Source organism: Cygnus atratus, chromosome 5 (genome assembly GCF_013377495.2).
Source record: "Cygnus atratus isolate AKBS03 ecotype Queensland, Australia chromosome 5, CAtr_DNAZoo_HiC_assembly, whole genome shotgun sequence".
Classification (NCBI taxonomy): domain Eukaryota; kingdom Metazoa; phylum Chordata; class Aves; order Anseriformes; family Anatidae; genus Cygnus; species Cygnus atratus.
In genome coordinates, this window is record NC_066366.1 from 28,943,315 (window position 1) to 28,966,979 (window position 23,665).

Sequence of the window (23,665 nt, forward strand, 5' to 3'; positions counted from 1 at the left end):
CCCAGGCAGCCTCTGGCTTGGCTGGCCCCCAGGGGGAGCGAGGGTGAGAGGACTGAAATAAGAACAGAAGTTGCTCTCGGGATGTTAGCAGACCCTCTTCTTTTCTGGAGACGGCTGTCGGGTCTTGCTGGTGTTCCTGAAGAATTTTTCCTAAAAGCTGCTCTGGTTCATTCTCGACCAGGCAGATCCTACTGCTTGCTGTGCAGGACTGGGCCCCTCCTCCCCCTTTCCTGGGCAGCAGCTTCAAAAGATCTCTGATTTTGCTCTCCAATCAAGCAATCTCATTTGCAAAACAACTGCGAGGGCCCTGCGAAAGCAGAGGGCCTGCTCCTTTGTTCGGCGCTGGCTTTGGTGACACAAAGGAACCATAAAGGTGATGGCGGAGAGGCCTGGGCAGCAGCAGCGCTTCCTGGGCTGCCAGCACGGGCCTCCCTCCCCCAGCTGTAATTTCAGACCCTGAACGTCAGGATTATGCAGGGCCGAGACCAAGGCGAACAAGGTGGATTGCAACTATTCTTAGCTACAAAAATTATTCCCGGCTTGCTTTGAAATCCGAACCAGGGTTAATTTCTCCCCCCCTTCCCCCAGCCTGTTTCCTCTCCTCTTTCATGTACCTATTTGCATAGACTGTCATCGCAAGAATCTCCATTAAAATTGAAAGCCTCCTTCCTGCATGTCACCTCTCGCAGCCCCCTTCCGCTTGCCCTGCGTGACTTTTGGAGGGCTGGAGAGCAAAGGTCCTCCGCTAGCATCGCCTGGCCGAGCCCTGCATTCCCCGTACCGCTGCGTTGCTATAGGAACATCTATCAACTGGGGAGTGCCGGGGAAAAAGAGCAGGGAATTATCTTAATTATCTAATGATTGATTAATATGTGTTTACAGAGCACTTCAAAACTGTGCATCCTTCGGTAAATTGTTTATTAACTGGGCAAGTGGTATAATTCGCTGAACATCCTCCACTCTCACTGGTTTCGGTGGGAGAAAAGGGTGGTAGGCAGTTTGCGGGATTTGTCATAACTATATTATTAATATCTCTAGTAGTTCTACTTCAGGAAAACAACTTAACTATGAGCCTTCCCTTTAAATTTTCGTAGGCAGGGCTGCCCCCACCTGCCACTAATGTTGCTCAAGTGCCTCCACTATAAAGACCTGTGCTCAGTTGTTCTCTGCTTTGACAGATTTCACCCACATGGGTCCCTGATGTTTGGCCCTTGCCCTGCTTCCTCCCTCGTCTGCTAATGAGCTGAGACCATGCCCAAGCAGATTGCAAGGTGGGTGCAAACCGATCCCTTAAAGAGTTCTGCTTCACAAAGCACAGGGGAATCTGGGGTGCCCAGTGCTCTTCCCTGTGTGCTTGATAAACAGGGCTTGCAGCCTGCATGGCTTTGCTGTGAGCTGCCAGATGCTCTGGGCGCCCATACGTGTGGTGTGACCTCGGTGTTGAGTTTGACCGTCCTTGTAGGTGCAGGCAGTGAGACAGGCTGGTGTTATAGGGTGCAGGCACCCACCAAAACTGGTCTTCCCCATCTAACCCAGAGGGGCTGTTTCGTGGGAAGCTGATGGGCTCCTTTTCTCAGTAAGGTTTGTGAGGGAGGATGATGGGGAGGGTAATAAGTGTTACTGGAGGGGCTGCTTTCCTCTGGTTGCTCCATGCAGAGCACAAAAGGCCTTGGATGCTGTGGGATGGGCCTTGATCAGGTGTGTGACATGTACGGCTCGATAGTTTTCCAGTGGAAGTACAGAATAAGTAAGGGGACTTGCAAAACAAAACAGATTTGTCCTGGGTATTTACAAGTTATTTAAACCCTACTGATTTCAAGGACTCTCAGGCTTCTCAGTCCCTATGAATCTATATGCCATACAGCAGATAGCATCCAGTAAAAATGCCTTCACATGTGGCAGCCACCTTCCTGGTTCATTTATAGGGCCTAATCATAGATTGCTGCAGAGAAGTCTCCACTCCTGCTGAAGAAAACAGCAGCAGCGTTAGGTTGCTATTCTGTAGTGGTTCAGCACTAGAGGGGGATGTAGCATGTGCTTTCCAGCACGTTTCATATGGGCATGCAACAATATTTTACAGCAATATTTATGAGGCGGCTGTTTTTTTAATTGCTGACATGAAGATTTTTCTCTTGCAGGGGCAATTTTCTTGCATAGGATAAAAATCAGAGAGGCTGCTGTTTTCCAAGCCTTAAGAGACTGTGCTTGTAGCCAATGAATTTTGTGATGTTTAACATGTCTTGGATATTGGGGCCTCAGAACTTAGGGCAATTCTTGGGTCTTTTTTTTTTTTTTTTTTGTCTGAAGTGAGCTAGTGTTCGAAAAGCAAATAGAGGCTGCTCTTCAGCTGGCTAGGAGGGTCTGGGGCCTGTTCTTCTTGCCGTCGTGACATTTAGTGTGCTGTGCCAGAGGGCTGCAGCCGAACTGTGGTAGCGAGTCCTGCGAGTGGCTGAACTAAGGCGGAAAGCCAAATCCACCCAGCTCGGCTTGCTTGGAGTTTCTGCACGTTCCTGTTCTGAGCAAAAAATGGCTCTTTGATTTCACAGACATACCAGTAATAAAAAACAGTTGTCCACTTCATGAAATGTTGCTGCCTCATGGGTGTTTTTGCAAACTTGTAGAGTGTAAAAGCTGGTCAAATTCCTGTCTCTTCTCTTGTTTTTCTCCTCCTCATCTCCCAGGAGCCTTTCTCGTTCCATATTTTGTTCCATGATGCAGATGAATGTCAGTATGGGGACATAATTTGGTAGCCCTCTAGCTCAGGGGATTTCTCCTGGTGTGTTTGGGTATGATGTCTTGGGAGAAGAGCAGTTTTCCTGGTGCATGCCCCATAGATGCACTAACACAGCTGTGCAGCCCAAGCAGTCCTGTACTGCAGCAGAAGGTGGGAATGACACTTGCTGAAGAAAACCCATTTTCAGGGCAGGAGATAGAGGCTCGCTCGGATCTGAGTTCTGCTCTGCCTATGGCAGACCTTCACGTGCAGCTCCATGCCCTCCTCCTTGTACCCTGGACACTGCACGGGGCTGCTGTTTCCACCTCGCACTGAGGGCAGCGTTGGAAAAGACGTCCCCATTCACATTTCCAAATACAAACTTTTCTTCCCCTACTTTTAGCGCCTGTAATTACCTCTTTACTCCAGTGCCAGCAATCTTCTATCAGGCATCGTTATTAACAGAGAGAAAGGAGAAGGGGAGGGAGGGAGAGCGAGAGAGCCACAAAACTTAATTTAATCACAGCACCCCATGCTCAATTTAACAGACACAACAGCTCCGAATGGGGTCCCTGTGCAACGGGAGGGCAGGCGGTGGAGCGTCCCTGGAAAGAATTAATTGTGGATGACAATGTGTAAACAGTGCGGATGAATAGGGCACGCAGGTGTGAGGCACCGGGGCCATCCCGGGGACTTTTTCACACGAATTTCAGCTCCTTCACTGCTGACCTGCTCCCGAAAATGTGATTAGTGTCGGCGTTGGGAAACCATTCAGGGTGTCAGGATTTGGCACATATTAACTAGCCCTGGGGGAGAGAAGGGGGAGCGCCTGGGGGCTATGAAAGGAGGAAGTCTGGCAGGCGAGGGGATTGTTAAAAGGACAGAAAATCCTCGGTGCTGCGAGGTGACCGGGCTGCTTGGGGGAAAAATGGAAGACGGGCAAAGCAGAAGAGCACTCTGAGGCATCCCAGCCCTAACTGAGCTGTGTGGAAAACAAGGCATTGCATCGTGGAATATTTTTCTCTATGTGTCCATCATAAATATTGATGATGTTTATATTACTGACTTCTTGGCGGGGGCTTTCACAGTTCTAGACACTTCAGCTCAAGAGATAAACAGTCAAAACAAGCAGGAAAATTAATGACACAGCAGCACCAAGAACAGGAAATATCTCCTGGGTAACATATGGATGTTATTCAGCATGTAAAAATCCCCCTTCATCAATACGTACCCTAAAAGTAAGGTGATACATACAGACAGGGGGTTGTATAATGGGCCCAATTTACCAAGCACGAGGCTAGACACTCTTAAATTATGTTTCCTGTGCCAGCCTGGCCCTCTGCATCCAAATGTCAGATTTAAGTGCAGAGAGCAGATGAGGTTAGGATTTTTTTTAGAATGATGCAAGAGGAAGGACAGCACTTGATGAGGGCTGCCGTGAGTACCAGCACCCTTGCTGGGCTCTGTCACTCCCTTTCTGCCTTGCTGGGAGCCCTTTCCCTGCCTGCCTGTGGCTGGGGCAGCGCAGCAAGGTGCTGCACAGCTGGGATTCCTGGCTTGGCGCTGCCTGGACCGCCTAGCCTGCAGGCTCAGGCCTTGCATCATCACAATCGTAAAAGTTATGCTAACCACAAACACACCTGGGGATGCGGAGGTGAGGCTGGGCTCTGCTGGCTTGCAGAGCTCAGCGAGGGGCAGGGCTGACTGTGATGCCGGGCTGCGGTGGGCCAGCCCCTCGCTGGGCTGTTTTGGCTTGGAGAGATGGAGGAGGCGGTGAGGAGAGGGCGTGAGGTGTCAGAGCAAAACCCATGAAGACAATATATTGAGTAGAAATCTCACTTTAAAATTTAAACTTAATTACTGTTGAAAATTAGCTACTTATTTTTTTTTTCTCAGTAGACTACATAGATGTGGTGCTCAAGTCAAGCATCGATGTGTATGAATTCTGATGGTGGCTGTCACTGCCTTCAGGCTGGGGGCTGAGGCTGTGGAGGAAACTACCTTGCTCAGGCACTAAAAATTTTTGCCTTTGGTTCAGATCGTGGTGATTGGGGATGATCTCTCCGGTAAATTACAGCAATGGCCACATGGGAAAGGTATTCCATAACTACCGATGTGACCTGGCAACGCTCCTGTGCTCAGTTAAGTCATCGACATGTGGATAAAACCTGTTTGCTGTTAAGTCCAGTGATAGAGCTTCATAAAAAGCAAGAAATAATGACACTCAGTTTATTTAGCATATGTCCAGGAGGGTGTCCAGTCCTGCAGCTCTTGAAATGGGGCCCTCCCTGCCCAACAAGTTTCCCAAAAACTGGGTACCTGGCTGAAGCCATTCATCTCAGTTCTCTGTGGGAGCAGGGTGACTCCAGGGGGTACGTCACCTTGCTTATCTTACATCCTCAGCAGGGACTAGTGACAGTCACTGCATTGCAACCTGCTTGACTGATGGCTGTTTTCAGAAATGACAGTCAGTGCTACGGCTGTTTCTTTCCCCAGCATCTTGGCATTGAGATATCTTCTCTCCTGGAGCGCAGCAGCGCTCAGCAGAGCTCATGCTGAAAGACATTTTGTCCTATAAACTGTGTACGTTAGATCTCCTAAAAATCATCAGAAATGAATCAATTCTGTATTGGCTGTTCTTACCAAGGTGAACGTGATTTTTTTTTTTTTTCAGAAGAGTGAATTAGCCTTGTTGCCTCAGACAAATTCCAAGATACTTTCAGTTTTAAGGACAGAGTGTTGCATTTGTTGCAATATTGCTTGCCTGTGCTTGGCCAATGGCTCCTCATGCTTGAACCCCCCCCTTTTTTTTTTCCCCTCCCATCATTTGCATAGAGTCATTATTTTGGTCACGTGCTAGAAATTTCACCAGCTAGAGAGCTGGTAGCTTTCCCACTGGAAGATAGAGGGCTGCAGGACCCAAGGAGATGTTTTTGCCAGACCACCTAGGGGCTCTGCAGGCCACGAAGGACTGTCTCCATGCAAGCCATCCTTATCGTACAGTACCAGCTGGCTGGACCTTAACAAGTATGCCAACAAAGACTGGCTTCTCAGAAAGGCTGCAACACTTCCTCAGCTAGAAGACCTAACAATTGTCGTTCATTGTACCTTCTGGTTGGATCACTGGATCTCCACTTGTGCTATTGTTATCTATTGTTTCAGATTCTATGTTCCCTGTCCGTGCCCCTGCTCTAACTCCCTGTGGGAAGCTTTCCTTGGGGCCACCCTGCCATGGCAGTGCTGGAGCCCTAAGGTACTCTGGTTCAGAGCTGCCTGGTCAGCAGGACCACGTTGGTCTGCGGTTCCTTGACTTTGATCCTAGCTGAGGAACTTGGTGCCACTCCACCAGCATCAGCTCTGCTGACATTTCCCAGCTGAGGACCAGGCTAAAAGGCTGATTTTTCACAACTTTCTACACTTCTTGTGTGGGATCTTGCATTACAGGCACTAGCTGCCATAGCACCAAGGAAAACTACGTAGAGTTTCTTTAGTTCAAGAGTGGAAGGCTTGAGGATGAGAGAAGGTAAATAATGTGCAGGCAGTGCGGATGGGACAGCTGAAGAAGGTGAAGATGTGACTCCGCAATCAGTTGTTTTAAACATACAGCCATAGTTCTAGCTCAATTGTGGGTTTGTTTTACAGAATCATCATTTCAACCAGATTTAAAACATCACTCTAAACTGATGTTGCATATGGAATATGCTGCTTTGCTGACAAACCCCTCTTTCTCATAGATTCTCCAGTAAGTGCAGACATTTTCAGGCTTGGTGAGAAATCAGTGCAAGGAGGGGCTCTGGGAAGTTTAGAAGTCACATAGGTGTGTGCCTCTGTTCCTGCCAGCTCTCATACCCATTTCTGCAGTGGGTATTGGTAATTACATCTGGTGAGTTTGATGGTACGCTGAGTCCAGCTTTGCTCATTCTTCTATTCTGCAAAAGAGCATTCAGCAAAACACTTGGCTTCTTTCAGCCCCCTGCCAGTGCCTTGGCAACACCGGAGTTTTCCAAAGTGCTCTGAGATGCAGACTCTGAGTAACTTATTTTCCCTGTAGCAAGGCTGGAGGAAAAGCTGCCTTTGGAAGAGGTTACAGCAGAGGGCTAGGAAACGAGCTCTGGGGTGACAAACAGCAGTCTCCCCTAGGAAAGATGAGCTGAAATTTTGGTTGCTGAGTGCTACTGGCTTCCCCATGCAAGGTCTAAGCTAGGACAAATTCTGGATGTGCCAGGGGAAGGAGACCTGGGAATATGGAGGAAAAGCTGTGAGGGGAAATCCACTGCTCAATACTTGGTAAAGGAAAGATGCCTTGCATCTTAGTCTCCAGGGATCATTAATCACCATAGCTCAGCTGGTCTGCTCACAAGTTGTGCTGGTCTGGCTGCAGCACAGCAATGTAGTGGTATGACACAAACCAATGCGGAGGAGTTATGAAAAGCAGTCTCTCTGCTGGTTTATAGGTGATCCGAGTGACAGTGAATGAAATGCTGTGGAGCTTCAAGTCGACATATTTCTTCAAGTTAGAAATGGATTGACTAAATCAAGTAAAATAAGACTCAAAATTTCAGCCAGAGCTCAGATTACATAAATTCTGAGTAATTTGCTTTTCCTGACAGTTTTCAAGTCTGCATTTACAGCTTCTACTGGGAGTGCTTACAGAACTGCTAAGTATCACTTCAGCAACAGGCTTGTGGGGTGTTTTGCCTTTCCTAATCAGTGCCCGCACTGAGGTAGAGGAGAGGCAGTACTGATTTCTCAGTCCGAAGTGTCTTCCTGGAAGATACTTCTTGGGTGTAGACCAAGAGCGTGAGGGTAGGTGAGGCACTTTCTTTTGTCCCAAGTTTATCTGTGTTAACTGAAAACCAAAGAAAAACCAACTAACCAAAACCAAAACAAACAGAAAGCCTTTAAATCCTACCTTCCTATCTGTTATCAAGTGGTGGGCAGTTGCAAGTGATGTTGGGCCTGGAATAGGCACCAATGTGGTGATGTTGGGGTGCTCAATCTGTCTGTCCAGGGGTTTGCTTAACTGCAAATGAAAGCACCCACCCTGCACTGCCAACCCGTCTTCTGCCTGGGTTAGAAGCAGGTTTGACTCTTCTGGCATGGCCAGAACAAGGGTTTTGGTTCATTGTCTGACTCCAGCTGCAGTGATCACATACAGGACTGCTTGACAAGTATCCCCAGCTGCCCTCAGTGGTGTGAACTGCACACCTTATTATCCATTTGTGTTTCTTGACCCCTCTTTTTGCCAAAGTTTCATTTCCCTTTGCTTGCCCCAGACTGGATCCAGAGAGACAACCTGCACCTTAGTCCTTTTTTTCTCAGTAGACCACCATAGTTTTGCCATATTCACAGCTGAATTTGGTATTTCTGTTACTGGTGGCTAGATTATCTCAGCTTTGTGTTATTACCAGCACGGGTACCGGGCTCGCTAGCCTGGTGAGGTCCTATTTCCCAGAATGTCCTTGGTGTTCCCCTCCAGCTGTGTGGTTTGGCTGCTTCTCACATACGTCCCCCTTAACTACCTGAGAAATCCAGCCAGCCCTCGTGGTGCTATCTGCAGTTTTTGCCAGATTCTCTTAATATTCCCTCTCACACTCAGCTCTCCATGTGTCACATCCCTTCTCTCATGCCTTTTAGCTCCCACAACCTTCTGAGGTTGCTTAACCTCACACTGGAGCCCAGATGACAGCTTTGCCTGCATCGATATCACTGTCCCTATCCTCCAGGCTGCAGCATTTTTATTTGCTTGTAATAGACCTATATGAGGACTATTAATACACTTATGTGATGATGTAAATCCAAGTCTTCACCGAAAAATCTCCGAGGGGCTGACTTTTTGAGGACATATGGTAAGAAACTCAAGGCAGAGGTCACTTCTGAGCAGTTGTATGTTCAGCTTTCCAGCTAATGTCAAAGCCCCTAGCTGTTTAATAACAAAGTAGACTCAAAGAAGGTGGTCGTGAAATGTTTGTGGATGTCCTTGCTTGTTCCTTGGCAAGTCTATGGGATTACCTCTAGCACCCTGAGGGTGGAGAAACTATTCAGCTTGGTTGTTTCTTTCACACCTTCAAGAATGTGTGAGGTGTCATTTTGGATCTGCCTAGCGATGCTGGATGTCTGCCCAAACCAAAACGCTGGACGTGGGAACAGTTGAAGTCCTTATGAGATGGACCTGGGGGAGAGGAGGTAAAAGCAGTCAGTGGCAAAGGGGCTGAGCGCTGGTGAGACATTCCTTGTGTCTCTGCCCTTCCCCAGGCGCTCCAATTCTGCTTTGCTGCTGAGCCTCAGTGGAACCAGCTCCTCCTGGTCAGGGAATGTCTTCTCCACTCAGGGGTGCCTGCTGAGATGAAGCCACCTGCAGCCATGCTGCTGGCTCCTGAGAGGGCCTGGGGATGGAGCCCTGCCCCAGATGAGTGGTTGAGCAGTGCCTGCAGCTCTGCTCTCACCCTCCTGCAGTCCACCTGCTGAGCTCCAGTTCCTGCTGGCAGCAGCACACCTCTGCCTGATGCTGCTGAGCGCTTCACGTCCTGGAGGCTGGGACACCCGCATCCTGCTGGCGGCAGCAGAGGCAGAGCCTCTACAGGGTTGGCCCTCATGCCTCTTGGGTGTTAGCACCACACACACACAAAGATAATAAAGGAAAGAGCTTGTTGTAAAGCCGCAGATGTGACAAATGAGTAGGTAGCCCACACCCAAGGTGAGGCAGCCTACTTTAGGCTACTGGTTTCTACCAGGGGAACAATGTAAGGCTATCTCATAGCTGCGAGTGCCCACTGGATTTTTATCCAGCCATTGGCTACAGTTTGCAAAGCATCACCAGTTAGTTACGGTCTAAATTTCAGCTGGTTTAGGCCTAGAGACTATGAGCACAGAATTAAATAAGAATAATATAATTTACTTTTTAAAAAAAAAAAAAAGAAGAAAGAGAAGTGGGATATTTTAATAGAAGCTTATTATTTCTAGAGAGTGAGGGAGGCACTGAAATACCTGAAAACACCTACAAACAGAAATACAGAGTAACCTGTGTTTAACCACACCAAAGAGCCCTATTCCCTCCATATTTTGGGCACCATTGTCTCTTTTTGCATAGATGAGCGGTGAAGTATTTGGCTAGTTCCCAACTGAGATTGCACACCCAGGGTTTTACCAAGCTTCTCCGTTCCAGTGGTGCACAAAGCCTTACCTGCTTTGCAAGCACAGGTACTGGTGGGGTGTGTAGCCTTGGCTGGCACGAATGCTTGGCCTCAAAAACTTGGGTGGTTAGGTGTTGGTGGCCACGCTCTGGGATGGCTGCAGGAAATTTGGCTGAAAATGTTTTGTGAAAAATGTATGAGAGCCGGTCCTCCAGCAGTATGTATGTACGTGCTATTTTTTCTGCTCTGCCAGCTGGCTTAGCTTATTGAAATGTCTTTGTTTCTGACACATGGAGCCTGACAATCTCCATCTTTGGGCCACATTCAGGAGATATTACTCCTGCATGCAAGTAGAGATGACATCTTGAAGAGGACTTGCTGACCTACACAGATATTTAGGGGCCAGACCAAAACAGACCAGCACCTGACTAGGGTGATGCAGCCAGACCTGAGCCAGGTCCACAGGAGCCCCTACTAGTGATGTGGGGTCGGTGTCACCACCACCTGCTGGCCCGTTCTCACACAAACTAAGTGGAAGGGAGGCCTTCGAGTCTGCTGGAGTGCCACGGCAGCGTGTTCCACTTACAGCCCAGGAGGTTTTCTGCACATCTTCATGGACCACGTGGCTCAGGCTATGTAACAGGCACGTTTTAGGAGACCTTCAAGCCCCAAGGAGGCCATAGGAAGTGGTCCCTAAGTCAAGTTGCAGGTGCTGTGAGGACTCCTGTTTCCTCAGCAGGGGTGGGGGCAGCCTTTGGTAGAGCTGCCATACACATGTGCCTCTTGCATCCACCGTCAGCGCAGTCAAGGCAGGCCTGCTTTTTTGGGAGGCATTTCCACCCATGCATGGGAGGGGTGCTTATACACAAATACATATCTTACGTGGCTGTATTCCTTTGAACTGATCCTGTAAGCCCACTGAAGTGCATGGGAGGTGGGTGAAGCCTACTCACGGGAGCACCAATTTGCACGAGCAGGTCCCTGGTTTTCAGCAGGCTGCAGTCTTTCTCCCATCTCCTTTCATATCTTCCAGTACATGTGTTTTGACTCTCTGAAGCCTTCCCTTGCAATGCAAGGAACACATCTCTGTCAGTGCTCCGTGCAGTACTCAGTACCTGAGGAAGCGAATGGCAAGCAGTGGGGACGGATGGTGCTCAGCACGCTGCTGGGAAGCCTTCTGGCTCAGCCCCGCAAGATGCGCTCTTTTCTCCTGCTCTGCTCCATCCCCAGTGTGTATTACACTTGCCCCAGCTTTGCAGAGATAATTTGCACTCTCCTAGTTCATTAGCTGCTACCCCCTCCTGTCCGTGGGCAAAAAAAAGCCCTTACTGTTCAAAAGAACACATGCAGCAATCATTAATGCTGACCCTAATTGTGCCAATTCAAACCACTCAATAGCTCTAATTAAAACCTCTCTTGTGCAGGGCACTGAACAGTAACAAAACTGTCACCCCGAACAATCAAATCATGGAGTTAAGAATTTTTTTCCCCTGTTGTGTTCAAATGTTGTTGGTGCTGTCGGAAAGGGTCATCTGAAGGGATTAAGTATGGGGCTTTTGTAGGCTGCAAGGAGGGGGGGGGGGAATATTTAAAAACAGCCAATATCTTTTGGTCACAGTTTGAAATCAGAAGACCCCAACTCTTTTCCAGGTCTCCTTTCATCCACTTCACCCACCCCCATGCAGCAAGCAACACCTGCAGAGCCGACAGGCTCTGGGTTATGAGACACATGGACACCACAAGTCAACTTAAACATCTGCAAAGGAGGGAGGGGGGAAAGCCCAGGCGTTCCTATCCCCGCAACCTTGTTTCTCAGGGTCCCTGACTACACTTTCCTGTGCACCATAAATAACTCTGCAATTACATTAATTGGTTGCATATTTGTTGACACAGGGGTGGACAAGGGTAGGTTATGGTGGGAGGATTTTTGCTTTCAGTGCAATTTTATACTACTTTCTTCAGATGTCCCTTAATCCCCAGTCTCCCCTCCCCCATAATTTAGGATTCACATGTCTTCCAGAATAACTTTATAAGCGTGTGGGTGGGAGGGGGGGGAGAAAGAGCGTTAAAATTCATTTGATGGCACCCATGCTCTCACATCTGTTCTGCCGTGTTTCCCTAGCAAAGTCTATCAATCAAAAGCAAAAGGTTGATATGTATCACAGTAGGATATTTCAAAAAAGCTGGTTGCAGGCGATTGTGTGCTGGAAGTTCTGCACAGAGTTTCTGACAGGGGTCAGAAGAAAGAAGCAGTATGTGTACGTGCCTTTTTTTTTAAATATATTTTTATTTTTTTGTACATTTTGTACTTTTTTTTTTTTTTTTTTAAGAACATAGTGAAATCAAAAGAGCAAAAGCAGTAATTGCCACAATCCCAGTCTCAGCATCTCTTCCTCTGTTTATTGTTGAGCATGTTCTGAAGCCCAGATCTGGGAATGCAAGAGCCTGGAAACACCGCAAGTGCTTCTGCATCTGTGGCTCTAGTTTAGATCGTTGCAGGCACAGATGCTGGCTACAGTGTGTGGCTCTGGGTTCATACCACTGCCTCCGAGTATTTGGTGTGGGCTTCTTGAGGGAGTCTTTTCTTCCAGTGTCTCCTTGGCTTGCTTGCTTTTGCTAGTAAGTTGCAGTAAGAAAGTTCATGGCATGCCGTTTCATCTTTCCTCCTTTCATCCCTCCTGAACCCATGTCCCAGCTGAGGACTGGGGAGTAGGATGATACCCGTAGAGCCCTGGCAGCCTGCCTCTTCAAACAGCCTGAGCACTTTCTGTTAGAAACCACCTTCGTTGTTTCTTGTTCCGAATGGCTGGGTTGCACTGCGCGCCCTTACAACATTGCCTTGTCTCAGCGGTGAAGCAGTTCCATTTAGTGATGGGCAAAATAGCCCACATTTATAGTGCAGCTTGACTCAGCCTTGAAGTATTTAGCCTCGGTTAGCAACTAAGCACAAAATCTTGATGTATAAACATATAAACACACATTTATTATGTATAGAAGCAACGGAACAAAAGAATGTTTTTAAAACACTTGAAGGTGAACAGTCCCTTTTTGTGCAAAATCATAGCAAAATCTGCCATCTGAGAAGATATGTTGAAGGTAAGGTTGATTTTCCCAAATTTCCCTCAGACCCTGCAAATTCTAGCCCAAGGGCCAGCAGGAGGGCCTTGCTGTTTTCCAAACTTGGGGATGTTGCACCTTCTGATTGCGCTGGCCCCTTTCTGTTTGTGCCATCACAAGACCCTAATTTTCAATAATAATGATGTGTTCTTACAATGGGATGGTTGACACTACTAGATGGCATCCAAACGAGTGCTTTTATCAGAACAAGGTCCCTTCAGCAGCAGCACTGGTGAGAAGAATAAGGAGCCAGAGCCCTTTGAGAGTTTTGCTGTCTGTCAGGGGCCATGGGAGATATCTCTCCTGCTAGTACCTGGCACTTGCATTACACAACATGCATGTGAGGCTCTTACAGTTCTTGATACTTGCTCAACAGGGAGAAATAAGGCACAGAGACATTTTTTGACTGGCTCCAGGAACTCTCAGTGAGCCAACAGGCACCCCAGCATCATCCCCAGACTCTGGAAAGCACCACCTCTTTTTCTGAGCTGCTTCTTGCCTGTGTTCATATGGGAAGCTCTGTCTCTCTCTTATCTGCATGCTGAGGGTAGGGGATTTCAGTAAAATATGCTCTGGTATAGATTCCCATTGCTTTCTGTATGGATCTCCCACGGTCTCTGTCTGCCCTTCCGTCCTCATTCCTTGCCCCCATTTTCTAGGCAGCAATGCTGGAGCCTATCCTCTTGACGAAGCTGCTGCACTTTAATTTTCAACAGGCCCCTGTTGCTCTTGCACCTTGTGTGTGGTCTTTGAACGTTATGTGGCTCGGCAGCTGGGAATAGTGAGTGGGTGGGCAATTTAAAACAGAAAAGACTCTGTATCAGCGCAGGGCTGAGGTTTGAACTCTGCTCAGCTTTGGATACGTGTAGCCGGTTCTCAGGGCTGTGATTTAAGTGCAGTTTTGCTGGTGTCAGTGTGAAGCCTAAATCAGTGCTAAGAAACTGGTAGGGAAGAAAAAACAAACTTTGCCTGTCTGATAATGAGCGTTACTCTTGGCCCTGATCAAAAATTGTAGGATCAAGGCATCTTGTTTGTATCCTGCTGTTTTGTCACCCTTTTGTCCCTAGCTCGGAAGACAGAGGGTGGCTAATATGATGCCAAAGATTCTTTGCTAAAATATGTTTCTGAGCTTCTTTCATGCCGTTTAAGACACCAGTCTGATTCTGAGCTTACTGAGGATAAGGACTGTTGATGGAGGAAGATAGATGGAGGGGGGTGTAAACCCGTGACACAAAATATCTGAATCCAAAGATCTGAGTATCTCTCTAATGAGACAAGGTGAATGTGCTCAAGTGACAAAATAAACAAACAAAAAAATAAATAAATCCCATGTCATTGTTGAGCTCACAGGGCCTGATCGTCATCTGCTTTGTCCTCCTTTTTGCTGTTGTCTGTGTTAGTGGAAGATCACCTGAAGTAGAGGTCAGACAAAAGACCCCGCCTTCCCTGTGCCCTGATCCCCCTACACGTCTTTTGCACATTCAGTGGTGAGCCCACTCCTCTGGGCAGACGGTTCACATGTACAGGAGGTTCACCACCTGCTCTCCCTGGCAATTGCAGCCTAGAGTACCCAGTCCTCAAAATTTCAGTGCAGAGGTATTTCTTTCCCCACCCACTTTCCATCTATCCCACCCAGGTAGATAGGATGAGCAGAAAGAATCCTTGCCTTGATAAGATTGATAAACGAGGTTGGAACAGAGCTCCTCTCTTCTGGAGTCCATATGGAGTCCAACCCAACTTCAATCTCATAGCTGACTGAAAAGAAAAAAAAAAGAAAAAAAAGAAAGAAAAAAAATTGGCAAGTTCCTAAGCACTTTTAAAGATTCTAAAGGTTAAAGATATGGTCGATTGGCATTCTTTTTAGAGCCTGAAGTGATATTATATTTACTTCACAAAATTCAAAGAATGCACAATGAACGTGCCACATAAATACCCATCATTCACCATCACTACACTGGCCTCATACTAATTCTTAACATTATAACCTAGAATTTGCAAAACCCAAGTAAAATGGTAAAAAAGAGTATCCTTGTTTTCAAGGAGTTGGCAGATTACATACTAACACCAGCCAGGTCATAGTGGGAGTTCCACCCTTAAAAACAGATATGTGCTTCAGCACCATGAAAAATAATATGGAAGCTCAAATGGGCTTTACTGCATCTTGCACTTTACTGCATTCCTTTCTAGGTTTATTTTTTCATAATAACACTGGTGTATGGCCAGCAGCCTGTTCCTGTGGCAGAATAACAAAAGGGTGTGAAGATATGGTAGCATGATCAGATGGACAGGTACTAGTAGGAGGTGAGGGTTTGGCGGTGATGGGGAATGACCAGGACTACTGGCAATTTGTTGGCCAACCAAAGAAGTGCAGCTAGGACCTGCACAAGTTAATACGCTTCCTAGAGAAAAGCCCCGCACAAAATTTCTATATAAAGTATAATAAATAATGTGGTGGAGTCTAGATGGATTTAATGGAAAAAGACTTGCTGTCTTGTCATATTTGTAGCAAAGCTTTTTGTTCAAGTATTGGTGAGCATTCTGCCAAGAGCTTCAAGGATGAAAAGCCCAATAGGACACTTACAGGGTTTCTGTTGCACTCAGGCATACAGGTAATTAGTTTTCATAAGAAATTGAGCCTCCTTTTTGCTGACATAATCCAGCAAGTCCACCCCAAGACATGCTAATAGCGGTGTGCCTCTACATCTTTAAATAGCGTGAACACTTTGCCCATGGCAGCAACTGTGCTGACAGTGGGATGGCACCGTGACATTGCCATGTGCTGTGACTTGAGTCCTTTCAAATCCAGGGACTTTCGATTTCCAGCCTTATATGACCTAAGGGTCAAATTCAGTTTTCCCCACTATCCCCATATTCAACCTGTGTCTGGGAAGCTGGGGAAATGATGTTCTGCTTCAGTTTGGGGTGACTGCACAGACTCTTCTCCTGTGGCTGCTATTCCAGTCTGCACAGGGTCATGAGTGTGCTCAAGTGTGGTTCTTCAGTCTTTATTCTGGGCTGCCCTGAACTCACTTTTGGATGGAGATTTGGAGGTGTCAGCATAGTAGGAAAGGCTCTTTCACTGCTGTGGGTTCTCAGCAATCAAGGCCTGACAGGAATGGACAACTCTGATTGTTATTATTCAAACTATTCAGTACGCATAAAGTGCAAGAAGATAGCTTTAAATTCTGCATCAGGTTACAGTTAACAACAAATCAAGCTCACAGCAAATCAGCCATATTCCTCTTTACTACTTTTGTGACAAAAAAGGGAACTAAATCTAGGCCTGCTGCAGGAGTGATTGTAACATCCACTGACTTAAGAAAGAACCAGTAGCATTAATTTGGTCTATAAAAGCAATCAGCTCATATTTGGAGGCAGTGAATTATTCTGTATTGCAAGTGTGAGTAACAATTTCTGCTAAACTTGTAGGAGCTAAACTTCTCTGATGGAAGCAGCGGCAGGCAGATCCCGTGACGGTTCTGTTGTGGATGCCAATACTGTTCAAAACAGGACAGCAATCTCCTGAAACTTGTCCGAGGACAAGACAAGTAGAAGCAAAGGCAAATAATCACGGCAATCAAACGGTTCTCCCTGAACAGTTGTCAAGACCACCAATACATACGCCTTGTGCCACGGATTCGTGGTGGTGCACGTGCTATGCGTGCACCATGGCAACAAGATATTAATCATCAACACCTATAGGCACATGTTGGGGTAAGTCTCCAGAGATGCAAGCTGTAGGCTGTATCTGCTGCACACAACAAGCCCCGACGATACTAGCTTCAGTGCTACCTCCAGCAGCATTGCATAGCTGAATTCATTACTGCTGGGCTTACATCTCACTCGGAAGCATCCAAACGCCGGGCCTGGCGTATGAGTGCCTGGACATGAAGAACAACTTCGCTTCTAGTTCTGTGCCCCTCTCTCTTTGTAGTTTTCGGTTAATCACCCTGGGCAAGTTCTTTGCTGGTGAGACACCATCGACTGAAAGTGGCACTGTGCCAGCGCAGCATTTGGCACCGCAGCCTCCAAGGGATGGCAGGGATTTACAGAAGAGCTCAAGGGAGGTGAGGCACCAGTTCCTCTTGCGCTCAGACACTAGCCTCCTCTTGGCTCATCAGCATCTCGGCAGTGCCACTGGTGCCCAAGACAGGCACGTCCTGCTTGCCAGGAATCTGGAGAAAATTAATGGACAATGCAGGGGCAGAAAACTTTGTTTGGGCAGTTTGCTTAATGAGATTTTTCTTTAAACACAACACACATGTAAAGTGCACCTATACCAAAGGGAGCACCCGCTTAGCTGAAGAGTTAGGCATGAATTTTCAGCGGTGAATGTTATTCACCACTGAACACAGAGAATTATTCTCTCTGCTGGTGTCTCTACCATGTAACTGAATGTCCTTCTGATGGTTTTTGGGCTCAGTGCATCTGAGCGAGATTTAATGGTTGTATGGCCAGGCTGTGGAGTCTCCTCTGGCCCAGTTATCACACTAATGCCATTACTTTTCGCAAAGAAAATAGATGTCCTTACAGAGAAATAGCTGGCCATGGAAATATTGTTCAAGGGTGGAGTGGTACATGCTTGTGGTTATAAACAGCTTTGGCCATAAAGTAGTCAAAGCGTTCAGCTACTGAGGATTTCTGACCCTCTCTGGGACTTCTACTTGGTGTTAAGATGCTGCTGGTGTCAAGGCCACGTAGGCATTGAAGTGTAGGCTTCTGGCATAGCTGGTACTCTCTCTTAGGGAACAGGAAAAACATATATATATATATATTTTTTTTCATGGAGGTAATGAGTGTTTATTTAGCAGAGAGGTCCTGGTATCCATGGGTTTATCTGTGGAAAATATACCAAAGGGATACAGCCACACTTAAAGTGCAAATGTTAAAGGACACATGAAGGCATCACATGAAGTAGATCAGATGCAAAAAACTCCCCATGAAATTGGAGAGGGGATTGTAGACAAGTGAGATATTGTTATTCGGACTGGAATTTCATCAAGACTTAACTCCAAGGTGATGTGGTACTTTGGTGGTTGGATCCCCACCTCAACAAAAGTGAGCTAGATTCTGCCTCTCTTTCTGCAGGTGCCAGGTGTGCACTGGTATAACTTGTCCAACCTCAGCAGAGGTGATCCTGATGTACACAAGGACACTCATATATAGATTTTCCAGCTCTCCCTCCCCGCCTCCCCTCAAGGTCTGTGCTCATATCATGTGGAATGGCAGCAGTTCAGGTGTAGATCAGAGAGACTTTGAAATGGAAAATCAGAGGATACCGCAGGCCATGCTGAAGAAGAGCTGGCAAAGTTTAGGACCGGGATAGCAGAGAGCGGTGAGGGTTAGGGCTAAGGTACATCAGTAGGCTTGTATGGGTTGCCGGGTTTGGAGCTCCAGAGAGATCTCAAGCCAAGAATAATGAATACTGGCAGAGCTCCGTGTGAGTAACAAACGGCTCATACTGCCTAGGCTAATGACAAAATGTTACATACTGGCATTTTAAAATAAATACTTAAAAAAGAGAGAGAAGAAAAGAAAGATGAAAGCAACCGCTATAGCTAAACACCCTGCTTTGCTCTGATAAGATGCCAGAATTATATGACTTCTGCTGTGTAACAAGGTTCTCCATGTGGGCGTAGCAGCCCCTCCCCATACCTAGCGGATACACTCTAGGGAATTTTTACAAGTGTGAATATTGGCTCTTGTAAGGCCATTGAGTGCAGAAAGCCAAATATGCTGTATGAAGAAACTGCCTGTCGCGTGTTTTTCTGCACGAGCACGAGAAATGTCCCTCCGAAGGTTATTATCATTGTTGTGTGCACAGCGATGATGTGCGCTGCAATGAGTATCATTTTGTGAAGTGCAGGGTCTCTGCCCTGCAACCAAACTCATCAAAACGAGGGTCCCCAGGGCAGCCGGCAGGTGGGCAGAGGCTTGGCACTGCTCTCTGCCTCCACAGCCTGGGGTCTCCAGGCGCGGGCGGCTTCCCACACAGCGGTCCCACAAGGGCTGGATGTCCCGAGGGAGACCCGCAGCGGGTCCCCCCCAGCTCCGGGCGGCAGGGGGCCCTTCCCGGGGCCCGCCCGCCCGCCCCTCAGCTGTCACCGCGGGGCTGCGGGCCGGCCCCTCAGGTGCCGCCGCCCGGACCTCGGGGCCCGTCCCCGGCCGCCAACCTGCGGCGCCCGCCTCACGGCCGGCCGCGGGGCGGGGCGCGGGGGGGCTCCGCCGCCGCCCCGCCATTGGCCCGGTCCCGCGGCGGCTGCGCTGCCATGGGTGCGCGGCGCGGGGCGTGCGGGCCGGCCCCGCCCCGCCCGGCCGCGGCTTTATAACGGGCATCCCCATGGCCGAGGCGGGGAACCTGCCGCCGCGGGAGGGGCGCAGCCGAGCCCCGCCGGCCCGCACACAGCCGCCCGCCGAGCCCCGCCGCCGTCGTCGTCCCCGTCCCGTTGTTGCCACCCCGCTGCCGCCGCCGAGGGGACGATGCCGTCGCCGCCGCTGCTGCCCGCGGCCTGGCGCAGCGCCGGGGCTCGCCCGCTGCTGCTGGCGCTGCTGCTGCTGCCGGCGCATCTGCCCCAGGGCGGCGGGCACCGAGCCGCGGGGCCCCGGGTAAGTGAGCCCCGCTCCCCGCCGGGGCCGCCCCGCCGCCGGTGCGAGCCCCCCGGGGCTGGGCGCGGAAGGGCTCGGGCGGGCTCCGCGCTCCCGCACCGCTCGTTTTGTGCCCGGCGTGGCGGTGGGGCTGGGTCCGCGCTCCCCGGGGGGTTAACGGGGTGCCCGCAGTACGGCTAGGTGCCTCCGGCCCGGGCTGCTCCCTGCCGGAGGCTGGCTCCGTGCTTTTTTAATGTGACAATGCCTGACGCTTGCTGGGGCTGCTCGTTTCACTTAGCAAGCTGTTCCCGTGCTCCTGGGGGAGCCCAGCATCTCTTCTAAATATGGTCCTCCCAGTGCAGCACCGCCACGGACATCCGCCCGCAGGAGAGCCCTCGGGCACAGGGCAGCAGGCCGGTAGCTGCTCCGCAGGCAGTACTGCCACAGGGACGTGGTCCTGGGTAAGTGGGAAAGCTCGATCTCTGCAGGCGTGTTGGATGGGCTGACCGCGTGCATTCTTGTCCCATCGGTCTGAACGTTATGAAATGTAGTGCTTAATTAACTTCAACCATGGTTAGGCAAGATCAGAAGCCTTTGGAATCCCGACTCAGACAGAATATAACAATAAGGGACTCGGGTGCAATGGTCTAGCTTTTAAATAGAGCTGCTATTTGACCATGATGGCAATTAAACGCTTCTCAGAGCTGTGGCTGCGCTGGTGTCCCTGTGTTTAGCTGCACCATGCAGCCTCTTTTATGGCCAGATGTGTAACAAGCAGCTATTAGAAAGTGGCAAATTAGATCTAGTGTGTGCCATAAATCCTTGGGGACCTGTTCTGGAGGATGGGGAACCGTAAGGGTGCTTATGCATCTATCTGTATGACCTGATACAGAGCCTAAAGCTCAAAGTTGGAGTGGTGCTGTATTGAGAGGAGCTTTGAGGTGATAACTAAGCATCTAGCTAGGTGACTAGGGCCCTGAATAAGCACCGGTATCTAAATGCTTTAATGAGGAGCAGTTGAAACAAGAAACAAAGAACAAAATGAAAAGTCCTATTGGCAGTGCATAATTGCACAATGAGCCTGCCTATCAAACAGTTTCCATATAGGCCACTTTTATACACTGTACTTTACAAGGCAGTTTAATTGGTCCCTGTGTTGTGTCATCTTTGGAATGGGAACTGCTTCAGGAGAGTGGAACAACAAATACAAGGGGCTACTGATTTACTTACTGCTTGAAATCAGTGAACCAACTTTGGTATTATCCCCTTCATAACTGAGGAGAACGTCAGCTGAATTGAGCACCAATGTCTACAGTTCTGTACAAGGATCTGCCTTGATGTTTTAATTTATAAGCTTTTTAGTGGGAGGCCATGGACTTCCAGGATGTTTCACAGGTGAAGCCTCTCTTCTCACCCACCAAGTGTCTTGCCTATGTGCACGCAAAGATGGAGAACTTGGCCTACTCATTTGCAATCGTGTTGATAACCCCTGAGCTTCATCTCTGCTAGTGATTAGACATTGCCAGTAAGGCTGTTACTAGCGTAAAGATGCCATACTTCGAGCAAGAAAATTCTTAATTATTCCTAGTTTTTTTTTTTTTTTTTTTTTAATGATGCCTACCACGTTACATCACTGTTTCTCATGTGGACTTGTGATCAAGACTATTTTCCCTTCAGGAACCCTCCCTGACCTGTGAGGTCAGTGTGGTAGTTCTGGGGACTAATCCTGCAGGCATTCAGTTGCTAGGTGTGATACTTACTCTTTCTCTTCTGTACAGTGAGCACTAGAACTACAATGTGTGCAAGTTTGATTGCTTTTAAAGGCAAACAGTAGTTTTGAACCAGCCCTTCTCAGTGAGTTTAAATGAGCAGCAGTAATGTTTGAAACAAGTTTTTGATCTTTCTCTTTTGCATTTCCCTCTTACTATAGCAGTGTTGCTGCTAACCTAGGCAGCCAGCAGTGTCACTGAATGCATAAGCACAGAATTACGACTTGCAGAAAATGATGAACATTTAAGGGTAGCACAGAGAATGGGGAGATCTGTATTTCTTGTGCCAATGCAGGATCAAACTTTCAGATGAAGTGAGATGATTGTGTGGATACCAAGGTAAATTACAAGAGCAGGTGATATCCACTGGGCTGCTGAGGTACTTCTGGCTCTCAAAAGTTGTACAAAGCTTGATGTTTCTTCCTACAGTGAAACTGTGAGCAGTGACATGAAGCATTTGGGCTTGGGAAGTATCAGTGACCTGTGGGCAACATCTGACTTTTGTATGCCTGCTGTGCCCACTGACAGTTAGTAACTGTTCCAAGTAAAACTCCACAGTAAGTCTAATGTCTTGGGTGTCCTGGAAATAACTTGAAAGTCCAGGGCTATTATGATTTTTCTTCCTCACTTGACAGACTCAAAGAAATTGTCTGCTCTGTTATGGGATTGCTTGATCATTTGTACTCTTGTAGGTCTGAAGAGCACAGTGCAAGTGATCAACTGACTACATTTGGAAAATGCCTGTCTGAAGAATGTTCCCATGTGGAAAAAGATAATCAGGCTTGACTTTCTATTCATATTCCCTTCCTTCATGCCTCTTTCTCTCTGCTGGCATGAAATCTGGAATTGTGTGACAAGACAAGTCTTGCCATTTCTCCTCCTTGACCCCACAGCTTGACTTGCAAAGATGGGGAGCTTGACTGGGCTGGCTCTTGCATCTGCTACTGTGTGATGAATTTGAGCAGTGCTCTCTCATGGCAGATTAAATAGATTGTGCCGCTAAGCCCTATTTTCCTCCATCTGGACAATGAATTGTGTCCTCTATCTTTCTAGTTCAGAAAGATATCTTTCTATACAGAAAGACAGAGCTACGTTTCCTGTATGTCCCTTTCTTTTTGTGGCCAATTCCTGACCATCATGAATGTGCTCCATTAGTGGCTTAACAAACAAACAAACAAAAACAAAAAACAAGAAAACTAAAACAGGAAAATAGTGGGTGCTTGCAGAAGTATAACATGACTGCAGCAGTCAAAAGCTGTCCTAGGAACAGGGTTGAATTTGTGGCAGACAAATTCAAATTCTGTATCCCCAGTGACTGAATAGGACTAAGAAATGGGAAGCGAGGGCACTCACTAAATTCTTGTCCTAGTTTCATGCATGGAAACGTGCCATATCCCTCCTTGAAAGGAATGCTGGTTGGAGGTAGGGGGAAACCTTCAAGTTTAGTGCTGCTGTAAAGGGAAGGTAGTAGGCAATAAAACAGTGAAGGATCCAACAGGTTCCAAAGCATTAGCTGGAGTGGCACAGAACAATGCAAACTCCCTGCTGCAGCTGGTTACTAGCTAAAACCCCACATAAGGACCGCAGTAAAAAGTGCTGAAAAGGCTCTTGCAGCATTGCCATTCCCTCTGGAGGAGTAAGGAGCATGGCAGCTTGTGCTGAGGAGCCTGTATTGTGTTGTCTTCTCACTGCAGCACCGCCATAAGGGCTCTGCAGAGCAGGTGTCTTTAGGTATGCTCTACTAAACCTAGGGAGAATGTTTTCCTTCATGGTAGGAAGAAATGAGAGAAGGACATACAATAAAAATACAAAGCAAAGGGCTATATATAAAGGAGATCTAAAACAAAAGAGTGAAACTTAGAATGGGTTTTCAATAACTGAATTATGGTTTGAGCTTACATCATTGCATTGCAAGGGTCAAGCCATTACTTAACAGCTGAAGCATTTTAATGTTTCAGATATTTTTACTGTTGGAGGGATTTCCATTTTAATGAAGGAATAAGTACTCAAAGGCAAGTGCCTAGAGAAGTGTCCCCTAGCAGGACAGATTTGTTGTCTGTGATGCATAGCTTTTGGTTATAGATACTCTGTTTTGGTTGGGTGGTAGTTTTTCTTGCCTAAGTAGGAATTGTAATTATGTGTGGAGCTATAGCAATGTTTTTTCTTCCTGTCCTTGTTTGTACTTGGGTCTTTAATGTTAAATAGCTTAATTCCTTGCAAACTACCAAAGAAGCTGATCTGATGTGCTTTTTCATAAATTATGCAGCTGTGTTGAGGAACAGGATTCATTCTTGTGTGGAGAAGTATTAAAAATTACATTACAATATGTTACTATTAGAACAGTGAGT

The 23,665-nt window shown here is 47.7% G+C and overlaps 1 protein-coding gene across 6 annotated transcripts in view; it reads left to right on the top strand.

Moving 5' to 3' along the window:
- The first annotated feature begins 19,262 nt into the window (after positions 1–19,262).
- Positions 19,263–23,665, top strand: part of SMOC1 (SPARC related modular calcium binding 1) — a 127,975-nt gene continuing 123,572 nt past the window's right edge. For 4 of the 6 annotated variants that reach the window (XM_035539737.2, XM_035539739.2, XM_035539735.2 and 1 more), the window contains exon 1: positions 19,321–19,569. In XM_035539737.2, coding sequence (XP_035395630.1) covers positions 19,444–19,569 — 126 coding nt within the window. In that variant the 5' untranslated portion in view covers positions 19,321–19,443. Of the gene's footprint in view, positions 19,570–23,665 lie in introns of all 6 variants that reach the window. The other 2 variants (XM_035539743.2, XM_035539738.2) reach the window with 2 other exon arrangements.